Raw genomic sequence first — 16,651 nt, 5'->3', positions numbered from 1 at the left:
TTCTTATATTTATTTTATTTTAGAGATCGTGTAAATTCAATGCCTAACAGTAAATCTATAATTTTAAAACAGGGGTTAAACTGTGTTAAGGAAATCTCTTTTTCTTCTTTTGTCGCTAGCTTAATAGAAACAGAATACGGTGCTGACTGTTATAACATTGTGTCGTATTTTAAATGAGTAATGAAATAAAATCGTTGTACACGTTTAACAAGCGTTATATTTTGAAAGGATTTAACCGGACGTTATACTTGTTATATGGCAGTTTCAGCTAACTTGAGACTTTGAGACTGCTTCCACAGTGAAAACAGGTAAATGCTCCAGCGATTTAAGCAACATTTGCTAAACTGGTATTCCATGTGTCGATTAGACATTACTGCGAGACAGTATCTGACCTGCCACCACCAGCCCGAGCGTGTAGCTGTTACATTTACTATCACACATGTTGTATTAGCCGAAGTAAACTTCTAGCGCTAGCCACCAACTAGTTAGCGGTTAGCACAGGATTAGCATTTAGCAAAGTAATGCTAGCTAACGTTAGAAATGTGGTTGACATTTCCATACTTAATGTGTGTTAATTAAACAGCTACGCCCCTTTTTATAGAAGATAACAGCTGGCATATCTGAACAGAAACAATCACACTGCATGTGCTCAGGATAGTTTAGTCACAGAGAGACATAATCCAATGCTTGCTGTGCGTTTAGCTAACATGACCGCGGTCAGATCGTCACACCAGACTTCCTTCAGAATCTTTAACATTAACAGTTATTTTGTTGTTCTGTAAAAACACAGAGGGGAAACTACAGGTAATTATATCATTATTTAATGTACAATGGTGACCTTTTCAATTCGGCTCTAGTATAAAACTCTTATGGGTGCGTGTACATATATTTATTCAACTTTGAGAAGTTGGTTAATCTTACTTCTTCCTGCCAGAGATGAACATGAAAGCTCCGCGTTAAGTAGCTAACAGTGTTTTATGCTGAGGACATACATAACAAAGCTGTGTGGTTTATTTGACTAAATCCTTCGTAACTTTTGTATTCATTAAATACAAAACACGAACCCGAGGAGCTAACGTGGTAGCAACTAGGTTAGCGGTTAGCTCCATGTTTAGTGTCAGTTAGCTGTGCTGTCTCTGTCAAGAGCAGCTCAGGCAGTACCAGCCGTGTTGGACAGGTCCATGCACGTTACTGGAGAGAACCATCAAGTTCACATGGCGCCCTTTCTGTAGCTTACATCGGAAGTTACTTCCGCAAGTTACCTGTGTTTTGTAACAGTGCTCTGTCGTGACGTACTTTAGCTTTGTACCAAACGTTTGTTCAACCTGTAGCCCTGATGTGATTTGCTGGAGGGAAGCAGCGGAAGCTAGTTAGCAGTAACGTTTGTAGCCGTGAAGCGACTGACACGGTAAGCTGACAGGACACTCTGGATAGACTCCAGTTGTGTATTTTTTTGCGTGGTTTTGGGAAACGTTAGTATGTGACAATCTTTATAACGGAGGGTGTGAAACAGACCCACGATGTGAGAGTTGTAGACGGCATGTTTAGCTGCTGCTGTTCACACGTGGTGAAGCTCTGTTCTCTGACGGAGAATAACTACGTGCATTACACTACTGTACGTATTCTTTACGCCAATATCTCAACTAGGTGCTATGTTTACAGTTGTGCTAATTGTATCTACTTTATTGAGTAGTTTAATATACAGCAATCCAATCCACTTTATTTATATAGCACGATTTTAACAAACAAGGTTTTCCAAAGTGTTGCACAACAAGATAAAGTACACAATAGAAAGATAAAAGCAATAAAATTAAATAAAGTACACTGCCCGCACAAGATAAAAATATGCGTGTATACACATACAATCAACACCTTACATGGTGTCAAAAGCCAAAGAAAAGAGCAATGCGTCAGATCATCATGTTTGTATCCTTACTATCTGTAATATGACAAGCTTTCATGAGTTTAGAAAAACAGCTTGTTTTTCAGCTTTGTGACAATGCATTTTCCAGCTAATCCAAGCTTATTTTTTTAATAGTTAAATTGAAGAGGTAGGATCATTGTCTCTACTCACAAAGGAACACTTCATCCTTCTGTTCATCACAAACACTCAATATGACCAAGCTTGGAGATGCATAGTATTCACTGGACAGGAAGGATATGAAAAATTGTAATCTGAGAAGATAGTTGAAATTATAGCTGTCAAATAAATGAAGTGGAGTAAAAAAAAAAAAAAAGTCCAATATGTCCCTCTTAATGTAGTGGAGTGGAAGTATAAGGTTGCATTAAATGGAAATAGAACCTCTAAATGTGTACCTATCCTACAGTACGTACAGTAGATGAGTTAATGTATTTTTTCGTTCCCTTCCACCTCTCTTGGTAGTCTTGTAATAAGGCTCTTTGTTGTGGTCACACTCCTCTCTGGTTGAAAACAAAGCAGTAGAAATGACTGGAACTGTGGAAGACGAGTACCACCGTGTTTATTTAATGAGGTGTACATTATAGATGTTTAACTTGTCAGCTCATGGTTCAAACTGATCATTATGTTTAACTTATGAAGCAGAGTGTTGACAGGAGCAGTTCCTGTTATGACATTGTTAGCTAAGTAAAGTATACCATATGTTTGGCAATGGTTGGAGAACATGTGCAGTGTGGTGTACACACTTTGGGTACGAGTATTAAAGTGGAAGTCATGATTTGACGGATGAAAGTGTCCATAGAGATTAAAATGTTATACCACGATGGAGCAAAATAGTGATATGTGACATACTCCAGAATCAGTCATCAAAACAGTTTCTTGATTGAATGAATAGAAAAGGAGGCTCTGTTTCAGTGTGTTGCTCCAGCATACTGTATGTGCTCTTATTCCACTGAAATACAATATGAAACATAACTGACAGATAAGATAAATGGTCCAAATCCTTTTGATTTTAAAAAGTGAACTGCATTAATAAGGGAGTTCTTTAGAAAGCATCTTATAGTGTCCTGCCTGTATGAGAATAACAAACTGAGGGTGGACTGCTATGCTGTGTTATTAATAGAGATGGGAATTGATGAGATTGTATTGATACCAATGCCATTTAATGATTCTGCTTAATGGTCCGATTCTCTTATCATTCCCTGATCCTCTATTTTTTAGTGTAAAAAATGTTGGCCTACACACGTTTTCAGTGATAACCCAACAGTTTTATTGTCTCCACTGTTTATCATTGACCTTAGACGCTGGCCAATATATGACTGCTCTGCTGTGTTATTAATATGATGTCTGCAGCAGTGGAGAGCAGCCTCTCTGCTGAATGACATCACCGTAATACAAAGCTGACAGGTGCAGGGTTGTTTCTTCAGCTCAGAGTTGGTTTAAGTCATTTAAAGCTTCAGTGTGTGTTGGTCAGCTGCTCTTGTTTGTTACTGCTGGAGTTTGCTGCTCTGCTCTGCTAATGTTAATCTCTGAGTGACAGTGTGTAGTTCACAATATACTTCACATTGTCTTGCGAAGGTAATTAAATTAAGACATGTTTGTTTGCTTCATATTTAAAGATGAACAACAATGTAACTCCTGTGTGTGCGTGTGTGTGTGTGTGTGTGTGTGTGTCTGTGTGTGTGTGTCTGTGTGTGTGTGTGTGTGTGTGTGTGTGTGTGGTAGTCTGTCAGAATGCTGCACTGTCATCACACCATTTTTTTACATACACATTTTTGAACTTTAAACAAAGATGGCAGCCAGTAATACAAGACCTTTGAGTTATATGTGGCACAGGAGATAGAGCTGGTTGTCCACTAATTGGAAGATTGGCGGTTAGATTCCCGGCTCCTCCAGTCCACCTGTCGACGTGTCCTTGGGCAAGACACTTAACCCCAAATTGCTCCTGATGGCTGCACCAACGGTGTATGAATGTGTGTGAATGGGTGAACGTGACATGTAGTGTAAAAGCACTTTGAGTGGTCAAAAAGACTAGAAAAGCGCTATATAAGTACAGTCCATTTACTATTTACCATATAGGCAGTTGTATTAAACTGGCTAGAACCATTTCCATGAAGCAGTTTTTGTATCAATTTGAAATATTTCTTCAATTAATCTGTCAGTATTTCTGAATGTGAACTACTTGTTGTTCTTTATCAGTGTTTTTTAAGCAAGTGATTCATATAGTTTCTATAGTGTTCTAACATTTGGGTTTTCAAATGCTCTAATAGTGTCAGCTAGCAGTGGCACTTCCTGTGGCAGCCAGATGCCACTGCATAGTCTAAAGGATTAAATATATAATGCTGATGTATTTCAGAGTGTGTATGCAGTATACAATCCACACTGACATTATTAAGTTAATAACATCAGATAACATAGCACACATGTTTGGTACAGTAACTATTTAAAACCTGTGTTTGTGCTCTGATTGATGTGGCTGTGTGATTATGAAGTGGTGAGGTGGAGCAGACTGACACTGGTGTAACTATAGTGAGCTGCTCCTCCTGTGATGAGCACACTGTGGGACACATACTGAAGGACATGGTCAACCTGCAGACACCACACCGTTTCATTTCAACTCAGTCCTCTTTATACAGAAGTTCAGGTCTAGACCGAACTCTTTAATTTACAGAGACCAAACATTCCCCTATGAGCAGCACTTGACTGTGCCAGTACAGTATCTAAATCCTGAGAGAGATTATTTTACTGTGTGTGTATTGCAATAGAAAGTAAAGATGTGGAGATGAAGTTAGAGCAGTTGGAGAACTCATGCTGCTGCTGCTGCTGTTTCTTGTGTATGTGTTCTGGCTGCTCATTGATGAACTGCATTGTTGTCATAGTGAGCAGCTAGTCTGTGGATGTGAGGTCCATCCAAGAAACGTTTTGGCAGCACGTCAGCTGTAAAGCCTGAAAGGAAAGTACACCATGTTAAAATATGTACTCAGACTAACTGGAAACCAAAGCACAGACTTCATATAGAACTGCAGCAGCATGACTCTCTACCTTTTAGAGGACACCTGACTGAAATCACTGCTATAAAAAGGAACTAGTTAACTAGTTACAGTCAGTCGCATCATCACAGCACTGTAACTTTATTCTGTGAGGATTATTACACTTGTGGTTAAAGTACATGAAGAGTGTGGAAACATGACAATGGTGCTTGATTAAAATAAGAGGAAGTGTTGCAGTATCCATATGGAGGTATTTAGTTAAAAATATAGTCATAATTGATTTTGTCCTAATCTCCCAGCCTTTAATGAAACTGACTGTGTGTGAAGTTAAGCTAACTAAACTCACTGTATACAAAGTAGTTTAACATGCTTTTACTTGTAATGTTAATACAGTGGTGTGGGTCCAGTGTGTAGAGTTTAGTGGAACAGACTTGTCAGAAATAAAATATAATATAGTTAAGTGTGTTTTAATTAGTGTGTAATATAATAGGGCCAGCAGTCCAGCTGGTAGGAGACCTCAGGGCAGCACCAGAACACTGGAGGGATTACATATCTCTGCTGCTCTGGGAACACCTTGGGATCCCTCAGGAGGAGCTGGAGGCTGTAACAGAAAATAGATGGGTGGATAATTGAGCTGGGCAACATGACTTAAAAGCTCATATCCTGATAATGTTATGGATATATGTAGTACATTTAATTAAATGAAGAATAGATGAATAGTTGGTCCCCCTCATTGTGTGTCCATTCTTTGTGTGGATGCAATGAAATGACTCTTGTTGGCCTTTTACTCCCAAAGCTTGTATTTCACTTCCAGTAACATAACCAGTTTAGTTATCATCATCTGTGCACCTGTTCCCTACTGTCTGTCTGTCTGCTGCTCTGCTTTTGTTGTCCATTGTGTGTCCACACACAACTCAGACAGACACAGATGAGTGGGACAGTGTATGAAAGAGTGACATTTCCACACAGCAACCCTGACCTGACCTGAGCTGGCTGCTGGTAAAGCAGCAGGTGTTGGCTCTAATGTCTATTCATTTGGTGGTTCTATATTCATGTGTACATGTATATCTTGTAATAATCCTGCTGTACTTTGAATGTGTAGCTTGTGATCAGGACTAATGGAGACTGCAGGAGTGTGTGAGATTGATGTGGCCACCAGAAGAATAGTGGGAGGCAGTGATTCACCACCTGACCTGGACAGCCCCTGTCAGGTAAACATCTGGATGCTTTTTAATGTTCTTTATATTTGTCATGTCATTGAAATTGCAGTCAGATGAGCTGTTTGAATATTTCAAAGCGATATTAGTAATGAATCCATTTTTATTCTAAAAGATATTAGTGTCAGCTGTCTCTCTAATAATAACCATTCATCTTCCAACACAACAACAATGCTTTTATACAAAATCTCTAAGATTCTCAAAGGTTGAAAATATTGTTTTAGTTCATGTAACCATAAGACTTTCTTCTGATTACTATGGTTACATCTAACCACACATTTCAGTTCTCACCAGTTTTTAATGATAGTCACATTGTATCAAAAGTGGAGCTGGACCAATTCATTGGTCAGCTGATATTATCAAGTTACTGTTTGTGACTAAAATATTGCTTAAAATGACTATTATTATATTTTGATGAGCAAGAAAAAAAGCATTTTGATTGGAGTTGAATCAGTTGAAATAATGACTGATACTGCACAGTACTGATGCTTCTCAGTGCTCATCTCTAGAGTTGGATGAATAGAATAATCCACATAGAAAAGATCAATTTTCATTCCAGTTCAATAATTCACTGTATCGTATAAGTAATTGGTGAAATGTTCCTCTCTAAAATTGGTATCAGTATCAAAAATCTCAAATCAGTCATGCTCTGACCAACAGCATATTGTGATTGAGCTGCTCAGCTCTCAGGTAGTTTAGAGATGAGAAAGCTCATCAGTTTGAATCAGAGCAGGTAGATAAGGTAAGGTAAACCTTATTGAGCCCCCAGGGGGAAATTTAAAATGGACACAACAGTATCCTTGTAATGGTGAAGTGATAAAAAAAAAAAAAAACTTTATACAATAAACTATCTTTTAAATAATGTGCAATGTTCCTGGGATTAAACAGTAAGGACAGCCTCAGTCTTATTAGTGGGAGTGGGAGCTACTGGGAGCTGTGGTGTTCTACAGTCTGATGGCTGATGGAAGTAAGAGTCTCAGCTGCCTTTTAACACCCTTGTTTTGTCAGGGGTGTTGGGGGTACTGCCTCAAGAGAAATAGAAACTTTGTGTTTTCATATTATTATCATTATAATGTTTATTTAAAAAATCCAGGTTGTAGGATTGGACTGTAACTCAGTGAAACAGATGCTCAGTGATGACGTAATCCTTCATATTTACTGAGTATTCACACTGTGCTTATAGTGAATGTATTTAAACTGTATACTACTACTCTTATTGATACTCCTTATCAGTCCAGCTCTTTATCAATACTCTTATTGGTTCTTTTTCATTACTAAAGAATTAGGAATTGTTTTAATATTTGTGTGTGTGTGTGTGTGTGTGTGTGTGTGTGTGTGTGTGTGTGTGTGTGTGTGTGTGTGTGTGTGTGTGTGTGTGTGTGTGTGTGTGTGTGTGTGTGTGTGTGTGTGTGTGTGTGTGTGTGTGTGTGTGTGTGTGTGTGTGTGTGGGTGTGTCAGGAGGAGGTAGCAGGGTTCGGTCTGGGCTTGTGCTGTGCTGAGGAGGAGAGAGGAGAGACTCCAGGCAGGGAGGACAGTCCCAGTGACCTGGGGGAGGCAGAGCTGGACCCTGGAGGAGACCACAAGACTGCAGAGGACAAGGCCTTCGGTAAGACCTCTGCTACATGTCCTAACAGACAGACAGACACTGGACAGACACCTCCATATACAGTATAATATGTGTGCTAATAGTAAGGCTGCAGCCTGTTAATTTAGTTTAGCACACAGAGTGGAAACAGAGCTTTACTGGATTCTGTGTAGAATTCCTCTGCTGGTTTTTCTGGTTACTGATTTAGCTTTTTGTTTCTGTTCCAGGTAAGGAGGTTGTTCTGTTGATGCAGGCTCTGAACTCCCTCGCCACTCCTGAGGAGAAATTGGCTGCTTTGTGCAAGAAATATGCAGACCTGGTAAGCTGAATATATGAATACATGAATATCCGTGTTTAACTAACCAGATTGAAAACAAATGATTAACCAGCTGTTGAAGCTCCCTGCTGTACATAGTCATGAGTCAGTGCACCCATCACACATTTTGTTGAGCGAGTGAAAGCGGTCAGGTGCCGCGCTCATTGACGGCCGTTTCCTGGGTCGGATAAATAGCCGAGCCAATCAGAGCTTTGTAGGTGGGATTAAGAAGCGGGGCATCATTGTTCCAGCCTGGAGAATAGATGAACACAGATGTACAGGTGGCTGTAAGTTGACTTCAGCATATTTTTTTCAATAACATGAACACAGTGTCAGAGTGAATGAAGTGGAAACAAACAGGCAGTTCACTGTGTTTATCAGACTGGGATGAGAGTCAGCTTTAAATGTGTGGGACTCTCCACCAGTCAGCACAACTCAAATCTAAAATATTACAGTCTAGGGCTGCTTTTATCTTTTCATCTGTCACTTATTTACTTTTTTATTTTTTTTTTAACATTGGAAAAAATAGTGAAAATAGCTGATCAGTTTTCCCCTAAACCAGGCATGTCCAAACTATTCCATAAAGTGTTGTGTGCATACAGGTTTTTGTTCCAACCAATCAAGAGCACACAATTCAACCAATCAGCTGTCTGAAGACTGAGATCAGCTGATTAAATGAGTCTAGCTTGGTGTGCTCCTGATTGTTTTGAATGAAAACCTGCAGCCACATGAACCTTTATGGAATAGTTTGGACATTCCTGCCATAAACCTGAAGTGATGTCCTCAAATGTCTCATTTTGTCCCGACCAACAAACAGTCAACAACTCAAACATACTCAGTTTACTATAATAGAGGACTAGGGCTGGGTATTGTGGCCAATTTCCTAAATCGATTCGATTCGATTCAATTCAATCTGCTCTTAAATATTGAAAATGGCTCAACTGTACTAAATACAAATGTACTTTATTTTTTCTCTTCACATTAAACAACAGGTTTTAAGTGCAAACTTGTAAATTGGACAGTTTAAACTTGAGCTGTAAACAAAACTGTCTCAAGTCTCAAAAGTACAATTTTGAAATTAGAAAGGAATTGCAAGTGAAAGTGTTTGAACTACAACATTCCATCACTGCAGATTACATTAAGGCATTGTTTATTAAAGTAACCCCTGGCGTTGTATATCTGTTTGTTTCCCTATTTTCATATTACTACTGCTGTTTCAAAACATATTGTTTCTGTAAATGATGCCAACCAATAAAGCTTTATAAAAAATACAAAAAAAATACAACTTCCTGGGGAATAATCGATCTCATGCCCTATGAATCGATAATGCTAAATTTAAATGAAATCGATTTAATTCGATTTTTTTACCCAGCCCTACTGAGGACACCACAAAATGTTTTCTTCTTAAGAAATGATCAACATGATGAGCTCATCAAAATGAGCTGGTGTTTAACAACTAACTCAGGAATGGAGGACACTACTTGTTTAGTCAATGTGACATGAATAGTCTCTTAGCTGATAATGTGAAGTGTGGAAATACTGAGGTAAAAAAAAAAAAGGTGATGTTCATGTATCATATAAAAGTCCATATATAGACATGTTGATGTTGGTAATAACAAAACAGGGAATTGGTTACTATAGTAATGGTAAGTACTGTAGCTGGAGGTTATTTACAGACAGATTTATGTGATCATTTCAATAGTTGGTTAACCAAACTTCATCATCTGACTCATCATGTTTCTTTACCAGTTGCTCTTGTTGTGTCGCCACCATGTTTCACATCTCAGGAGTTCACTTTGAGTACAGAGTAATATATGACCAAACTGATGACTAGCTCTACATAAATGAAACCATGTTGTAATAAATTAAAATTTTTCTCTGAAGTGTTTTTTTTTTTTGCCCATCAATGTCAGAAGCATAACATCTGACATCTGTTCACTGTGACTGAACACTGTACAAAGACAGCAAAAAGGTTTACAAGCACTTCATATAAAAAAAAATAGTTATGTGTCTCTCCTGAGGTCAGTGGAATGAAAACATAACATGATCTTTATGTTCCTTTGTGTTCAGCTGGAGGAGAGCCGCTGCATGCAGAAGCGTCTGAAGGCCCTGCAGAAGAAGCAGTCTCAGATCGTGAAGGAGAAGATCCACCTGCAGGGAGAGCACAGCAAGGCCATCCTGGCCCGCAGCAAGCTGGAGAGTCTCTGTAGAGAGCTGCAGAGACACAACAAGACTCTGAAGGTACACACACAGACAAATGTAAGGGGACCACGTCAGTTTGACACCAGGCCTCTGAGATACTGTTAATGCAAGAAGAAGAGAGTCCTAGTCCTTAAAGCTTTCTCTCTCTCAGTCAGATATAGTTTTATATATGATATGTAAAAACAAGTACAGGATTCTAAACATATCTTCATCCAGGTTGTTCTCACTGCAGGAGCTTCTCATTTAGATTTGGACATGTGTCACAGTCTACAGCTCAGTGTTCCTCTCCTCGTATGATATCAGCTGTTGCTGGTGTGAATATCACAGATTTTCTCTTCTCCTGATAGGAGGAGAATGCTCAGCGGTCCCGGGAGTACGAGGAGCAGAGGAAGGAGGCCATGCTGCACTTCCAGATGACCCTGAGTGACATCGAGGTGCAGATGGAGCAGCACAGCTCCCACAACACCAAGCTGAGGCAGGAGAACATGGAGCTGGCAGAGAAGCTCAAAAAGCTCATTGAGCAGTACGAGCTGCGAGAGGAGGTAAAGACTGCTTCCTCACCTCAGCACTCTCTGATCACAGCAATGCTAATGTATAATGTGACCCTGTATCCCACCCCTGCAGCACATAGACACAGTGTTCAAGCACAAGGAGCTGCAGCAGCAGCTGATGGACGCCAAGCTGCAGAGAATCACAGAGATGATGAAAGAAGTGGAGGAGAAGCAGCAGAGAGAGAGAGACTTTGTGAGTACATGTTCCTTCACTCTGTGTCTTCTCTAGTTGTCCCCTCAACATCACACAGCAGCAGTGGAAAGAAAAGCTGAGCTGTTTCCTGTGTGATCTGCACCTGTAATAACTTTCATGTGTTGTGATGCTGCAGCTGCTGAAGGACGCCACAGAGTCCAGACGCAAGTGTGAGCTGATGAAAGAGCAGGAAACACAGCTTAAACAACAGGTCAGTACACACACACACACACACACACACACACACACACACACACACACACACACACACACACATACACATACACATACACATACACTCACACTCACACTCACACACACAGTTGATTCTTTAGTGGATCAGTTTCTGACAGCAGTGAGTGAAAGTGTCACATTTATATAGAGGAAGTGATTGTGCTGAATCAGTAAAATGTGCTTTATTTTTATCAAGTCCATTTTAAACACATTTACTCATTTAGCTCTGGTAGTGTCTGTCCTTTCACTTAGTTTTAGTTTGATCTGTGACAGATTTCTGCTTCTCCATGAAACCATGCAGACATGTGGAACAACATGTAAAACAACTTTTTTCTATCAAGACTCAACTTAGTTTACAGTTGACAGTTGAAAATAAGACTACAATGACTTTGTGAGTCTGTCACATTAATTGCTAACATTTGACACACTTATTTTGTCCACATTATTTTTTGAATGTGTCCAGTATCAGACTTTAGTGTGAACCGCATGTGCAAAAGAACATCACAGGCGTCACTTACAGCCTGCTGTCGTATGACAGTAACCATGGAGACGGCTGAGCTCAGCATTTCTAGATTGATTTATACAGTGATGTGCAGTAGAAGACAATATCTTCATGAGCAATAAAAATAAAAGTCATTATGTTGTTCCATCCTCTGACACACACTGATGCTGTAGATGTTAGCAGGACTATAGAAGCTCACTGTGTCCTTGTCTCCTTTCTCTCAGCTCTCTCTCTACATGGACAAGTTTGAGGAGTTTCAGAGCACTCTGGCTAAAAGCAACGAGGTGTTCACCACTTTCAGACAAGAGATGGAGAAGGTGAGGACCAGAAGCAGCTCACTGTACCTGCTACATGTTCACTGTGATTGTCTCACTTTACCTGCTACATGTTAACTGTGATTGTCTCCATCCAGATGACCAAGAAGATCAAGAAGCTGGAGAAGGAGACGACACAGTGGAGGACCAAATGGGAGAGCAACAACCAGGCCCTGCTGCAGATGGCTGAGGAGGTGACTAATCAATTAATCAATCAATCAAACTTTATTTATAGAGCAGCTTTCTTACAGGTTAATATAGTTCAAAGTGCTACACAGCTGAATAACAAGCTGGTAAGAAGACAGAACAAGTGTAACACAAAGAAAATAATAAAAACAAAGAACTATTTGAGAGAAATGCACATGAGAGAAAATAAGAGTAACAATGTAATAAAAATGGTTAATATATAAATTAATATGAAATAATATAAAAATATAAATATACGAAATAATAATATAACTGAAAAATAAAACATACATATAACACAAATAATATATAACATAAAAAGAAAATACATATAAAATTGAAACAAAAAGAAAAATGAGAATAAGAGTAAAAAATAAGTTTATTAAGATAGACAGAGAGGGAGACAGACACAGTCACAACAATAGGAATGCTAATGATAATGAACAGAATGCATGGTTTATGGAGATATCACCCGTCCTGCTGATGAAGACAAAGATGGATTGAAAGTTGTAGAAAAAGTTGAGTAAACTTATTCAACAGTTAAGAATGAGTTTTCCTGCTCTTGACTCGTGTTGTTGTGTTGTAGAAAACTCTGCGTGACGGCCACTTCAAGGCCCTGCAGGGGAAGCTGGAGCTGCTGGAGAGGCTGTGCAGAGCCCTGCAGAAGGAGAGGAACGACCTCAACAACCGCCTCAGCCTCCTCCAGGAGCAGGGAGGAGACAAGGAGACCACGTCACCTCCCCAAGACCAGCCGCAAGAGCTGTCTGCCGGGGAGGAGGACGAGGTGGAGGAGGGAGTGGAGGAAGAGGTGGAGGAGGAAGAAGAAGAGGAGGAGGAGGGCTCGGCACAGGGCGACAGGCTGGAGTCAGAGGACGTCCACCAAGCTCCCAGACCACCTGAACTGGAACCCACAGAGGCCACTACTCACAAAACCACTACTGCTCCGGTCACAGCCAGCCAGCCTGCAGACACAGCACACACACAGCAAGACTGAACACCCTCAGTCTGCCTGCGTGTGTGCGTGTGTGTGATAGTCGGGCTCCACACACCTCCAGCCTAGTTCCATAACTAGCCAGAAAAATCATCTTCAGTGGAGATAGGGATTATTATTTTGTTCTTTTTTTTTAACTCTAGATGTGTGTCTCCAGGTTTCTACACTGTAACTCAACCAATATCTTCTTTTATTGTGCGATTAGTTCAAGAATAAAACGATTGTATGAAAGATTCCACTGTTAAAAGTCGCCCCACGTTTACATTGGTTGTAATAATTGGCTTTGTGGTGAGTACTTGGTGTGCTCCGTTTTCTACCATAACTGTATTTTCATAGATTTCCATCAAGTCAAATTGGCCTTTTTTTTCTTTTTTTTTTTCTCTTTTCGGTCTCATGTTCAGTTTGACTCCATTTCAAAGTGAGTATATATGTCTGGGTTATGTGTCATCTATATTATCCACAGGGTATTACATTTAAAAAGCATCATATCACTGTGTGACTATGTTCTCTGTAGAGCAGGTTAGAGTCTGGTTAGATAGTTCACATGTGTAATAGAGGTTCCAGCCAATCAATCCTCATGGTTTGTAATTGGTTGACAAGTTTAACTAAAAAAATGTTTTATAAATGCTCAGTTCTCTAAGAAAAAGGGCTACAAGTTCAACATCGAGTGGTTTTCTACGACCTCTGATCCACAGCATGACCTACAAGTGTGGAATGACCCACTCACACACAAATCACACACTTACTGCTTAACTATGATTGGCTGGGAGAGATTCAGCAGAATTCTTTTGAACACCAGACTGAGTACTGGGATGCGAGGTGTGGTCATTAATATCTGAATGATGTCAGACCTCATTCATATTTACATTATTAGTGGTGGAATCCATATTTCCTCATCAATATTCAATTGGACTCACATTAACACTACTGTGAGAGGTTTAAAAAAAAAAAGACTCCAGAATAAAGTAGAGACATTAGAAAAGGAGCTTCAGTCAGTATTTTAAAGTCAAAATTAAGTTGTGATTTTTATGAGAGGAAAGAATTGTATAAGAATAAAACTAATGTTATTATAAAGAAGTTTTCTGCATATTTTGGGTAAATTAAATCACGTTTTCAGGCATTAAAGTACAAACAGGACCAGATGCACGAGCACATTTCACACAATGTGTAACAACAACATTCCTTCATAAGTGATATGACAGCAGGCATCACCTCTGTCTGTCACTTTTAGTTTTTATTAGAAGCAAGTGAAGCCATGATTCCTCTGACATGTCATTTATGTGTGTGTTTGCTGCCCCCAGTGGTCAATCTACATCATTACACACACTACAAGGACTTCATTAGAACTACCAGTAGATGCAGGTGTCGCCCCATTAACCAGGACTCTAAATTTTTAGGATTGGAATTGGGAGTTTGGGAATAATTCATCACTAACATTTCAATTGATCAATATGTCGCCCCTGATTTCAAACTCTTTTTTTTCTTCTTTTTTGAACCATGTAACTTCTGTATGTTCAGCTCAGCAGGGTGTACAGAGAAAAAAAACGAGTCAGCCGTTACTATTTTGTGTAAATGTTAGAAAGCCTTCAGTACAGTACAGCAGAATAATGGAGCCTGTCATTTTTTGAAACTTTATACTGGAAGAAGAAAAAAAACGAATGTGATTTTGCTTTTTGTATTATGAGTTTGAATAAATGATTTCTATCAGTAATGGATGTTATAATAGGAGCACTTACATGATCTGAAGCTGCTGAAAATGAGGAACTCTTCAGTGTGTGTGTGTGTGTGGAGTCACCAGGGTATTTAAAAAAAAATCATCTCAAATCATACACTTGAGCATCAGCATCTTTCATTCATTTTCATTCATTTCCACCCAAATGGCTCATACTAGAGCTGCTACTCTACCACGTGTCCAATATCCTCACTGATGTACTAATGCTAACCCCAGCTGAGTCTCACTCTTTTTTATTTTATTAGTTGGCAGATTTACTAGAGTGACCCCACTATCAGCTTCTCTGAGCTGTTTGGTTTATTCCTTTAAAACAAATGAGTGAAAGAAGTCCTCGTAAACTCACAGCCGTTTCATTGTTTCTCATATTCCAGCTCAGCATTCTGTCTGTTGCACATGTGGCTGGACTTTTATTATTTTTTAAATTCAGTATAAAGTATGTAAAGTAAGTGAGATGAATCATAGAGGTGGTACTTAAATATGTGATCGGGTGGAGTATTTAGAAGATGGATGAAGGAAGAAGGGAGCAGTCCAGTTAATTTTATCTATGTAAATTTCTCCTCAGATATAAAAAAAAAATATATATTGATGTGAGCGCACACGCACACACACAAGGTCAGGTGGTATGTGTGTGTGCTTTTATTTTTGAGGACAGTTGTAGTCACAGGGGGAGGTATGAGCATCTATTTCCTTCTTTGTTTGGCGTTGCCCCAGATTGACTCAGGTAATGTCAGAATCTACCTCTACAGGTGAGACTAACTGTGAAAGAAGAGGCCTGAGTCACCACAGCTTCAGAGAGCTTTATTTTTACTAAAAAAACAAAACAAAAAACAGATGAGCCTACACCAACCCCCCTCCCTCCCCCTCTCTTTTGATTGTACAATGTTCTTAAAAGTCCTGTCTTGCTTTTCAATAAACATTTTGTAGAATTTGCAATATTTGTGGATTTTTTTCATCACTAATTATTGTGTCTGACAGTGTGTAGAAAGTGTGTGTGTGCGCAGTGTTTATTCTACAGGAATATAAAGGAAATATTTTATTATTGACAACAAATGACAATTTTTTTGAGAAGTTACAAAAGTTTTATTGCAATTTGTGGTGCAGGAAACAAAACATGGCAGTTTCACATTTTTAAAAGAACAGAAAGAGGAGCGGGGGAAAAAGAACAAAAACAGACATGTTTCCCTCTAACACACACTTTATACTCGAGTCAAATACTGACACGTTTGATGCACCTCAGAGATGCTCCGGGTTAGAAGTGAGAGGCGAACGGCAGGGAATGTTTCTTCACTGCTAAATACAGTGATGATGATGTCACAGAAAGAACATCAGAACCAATCACATCAGTTTCCTGACAGTATTTCTGTCTTCAGGGAAAGTTCCGCTGTCTACTGGTTTGTAGCTACTCATCAAAATGAAAAATAAACTTGTTTCTTTGCATGAGCCCTTTAAAATTGAACCAATGGGTCTAACAATAAGTTACTGTAACTTTGTGCACATACAGTCTTCAACCCTCGCACCCCCACCCCTCCCCCACCGACTACCTGAGCAGGTAGAAACCTCCACACGTCCTATCCACTGCAGACCAATGGCAGAACTGTCCAAGTGCTTTAAGCGTGTTGGGGTACCGGGGTCATGTAGATGACATGTGAATCCAACCAGGCTGTTACAGTGAGGGTGACTCTGCACCTTTTACTTGTTCGTATGGAGAGCAGATTGTTGT

The 16,651-nt window shown here is 39.5% G+C and overlaps 1 protein-coding gene across 1 annotated transcript; it reads left to right on the top strand.

Moving 5' to 3' along the window:
* Positions 1 to 257: 257 nt before the first annotated feature.
* Positions 258 to 15,857, top strand: txlng (taxilin gamma). Its single transcript, XM_062419243.1, has 11 exons — positions 258 to 308; positions 6,011 to 6,119; positions 7,584 to 7,731; positions 7,938 to 8,029; positions 10,097 to 10,267; positions 10,576 to 10,770; positions 10,853 to 10,972; positions 11,109 to 11,183; positions 11,933 to 12,025; positions 12,121 to 12,216; positions 12,795 to 15,857. Exons 2-11 carry the CDS (start codon positions 6,027 to 6,029, stop codon positions 13,200 to 13,202), a joined length of 1,491 nt encoding a protein of 496 aa, XP_062275227.1. The 5' UTR covers positions 258 to 308; positions 6,011 to 6,026; the 3' UTR covers positions 13,203 to 15,857.
* The last annotated feature ends 794 nt before the right edge of the window (positions 15,858 to 16,651 follow it).

The sequence above is a fragment of the Scomber scombrus genome, chromosome 1 (assembly GCF_963691925.1).
Source record: "Scomber scombrus chromosome 1, fScoSco1.1, whole genome shotgun sequence".
Classification (NCBI taxonomy): domain Eukaryota; kingdom Metazoa; phylum Chordata; class Actinopteri; order Scombriformes; family Scombridae; genus Scomber; species Scomber scombrus.
This window is presented reverse-complemented; position numbering and strand designations above follow the sequence as displayed.

Excerpts from the sequence above, each read along its gene's own strand:
- txlng (XM_062419243.1), top strand. The coding sequence starts at position 6,027 with ATGGAGACTGCAGGAGTGTGTGAGATTGATGTGGCCACCAGAAGAATA. Across the intron at positions 10,973-11,108 it reads AGCAGAGAGAGAGAGACTTT|CTGCTGAAGGACGCCACAGA; the intron begins GTGAGTACATGT and ends GTGATGCTGCAG. Across the intron at positions 11,184-11,932 it reads AAACACAGCTTAAACAACAG|CTCTCTCTCTACATGGACAA; the intron begins GTCAGTACACAC and ends CCTTTCTCTCAG.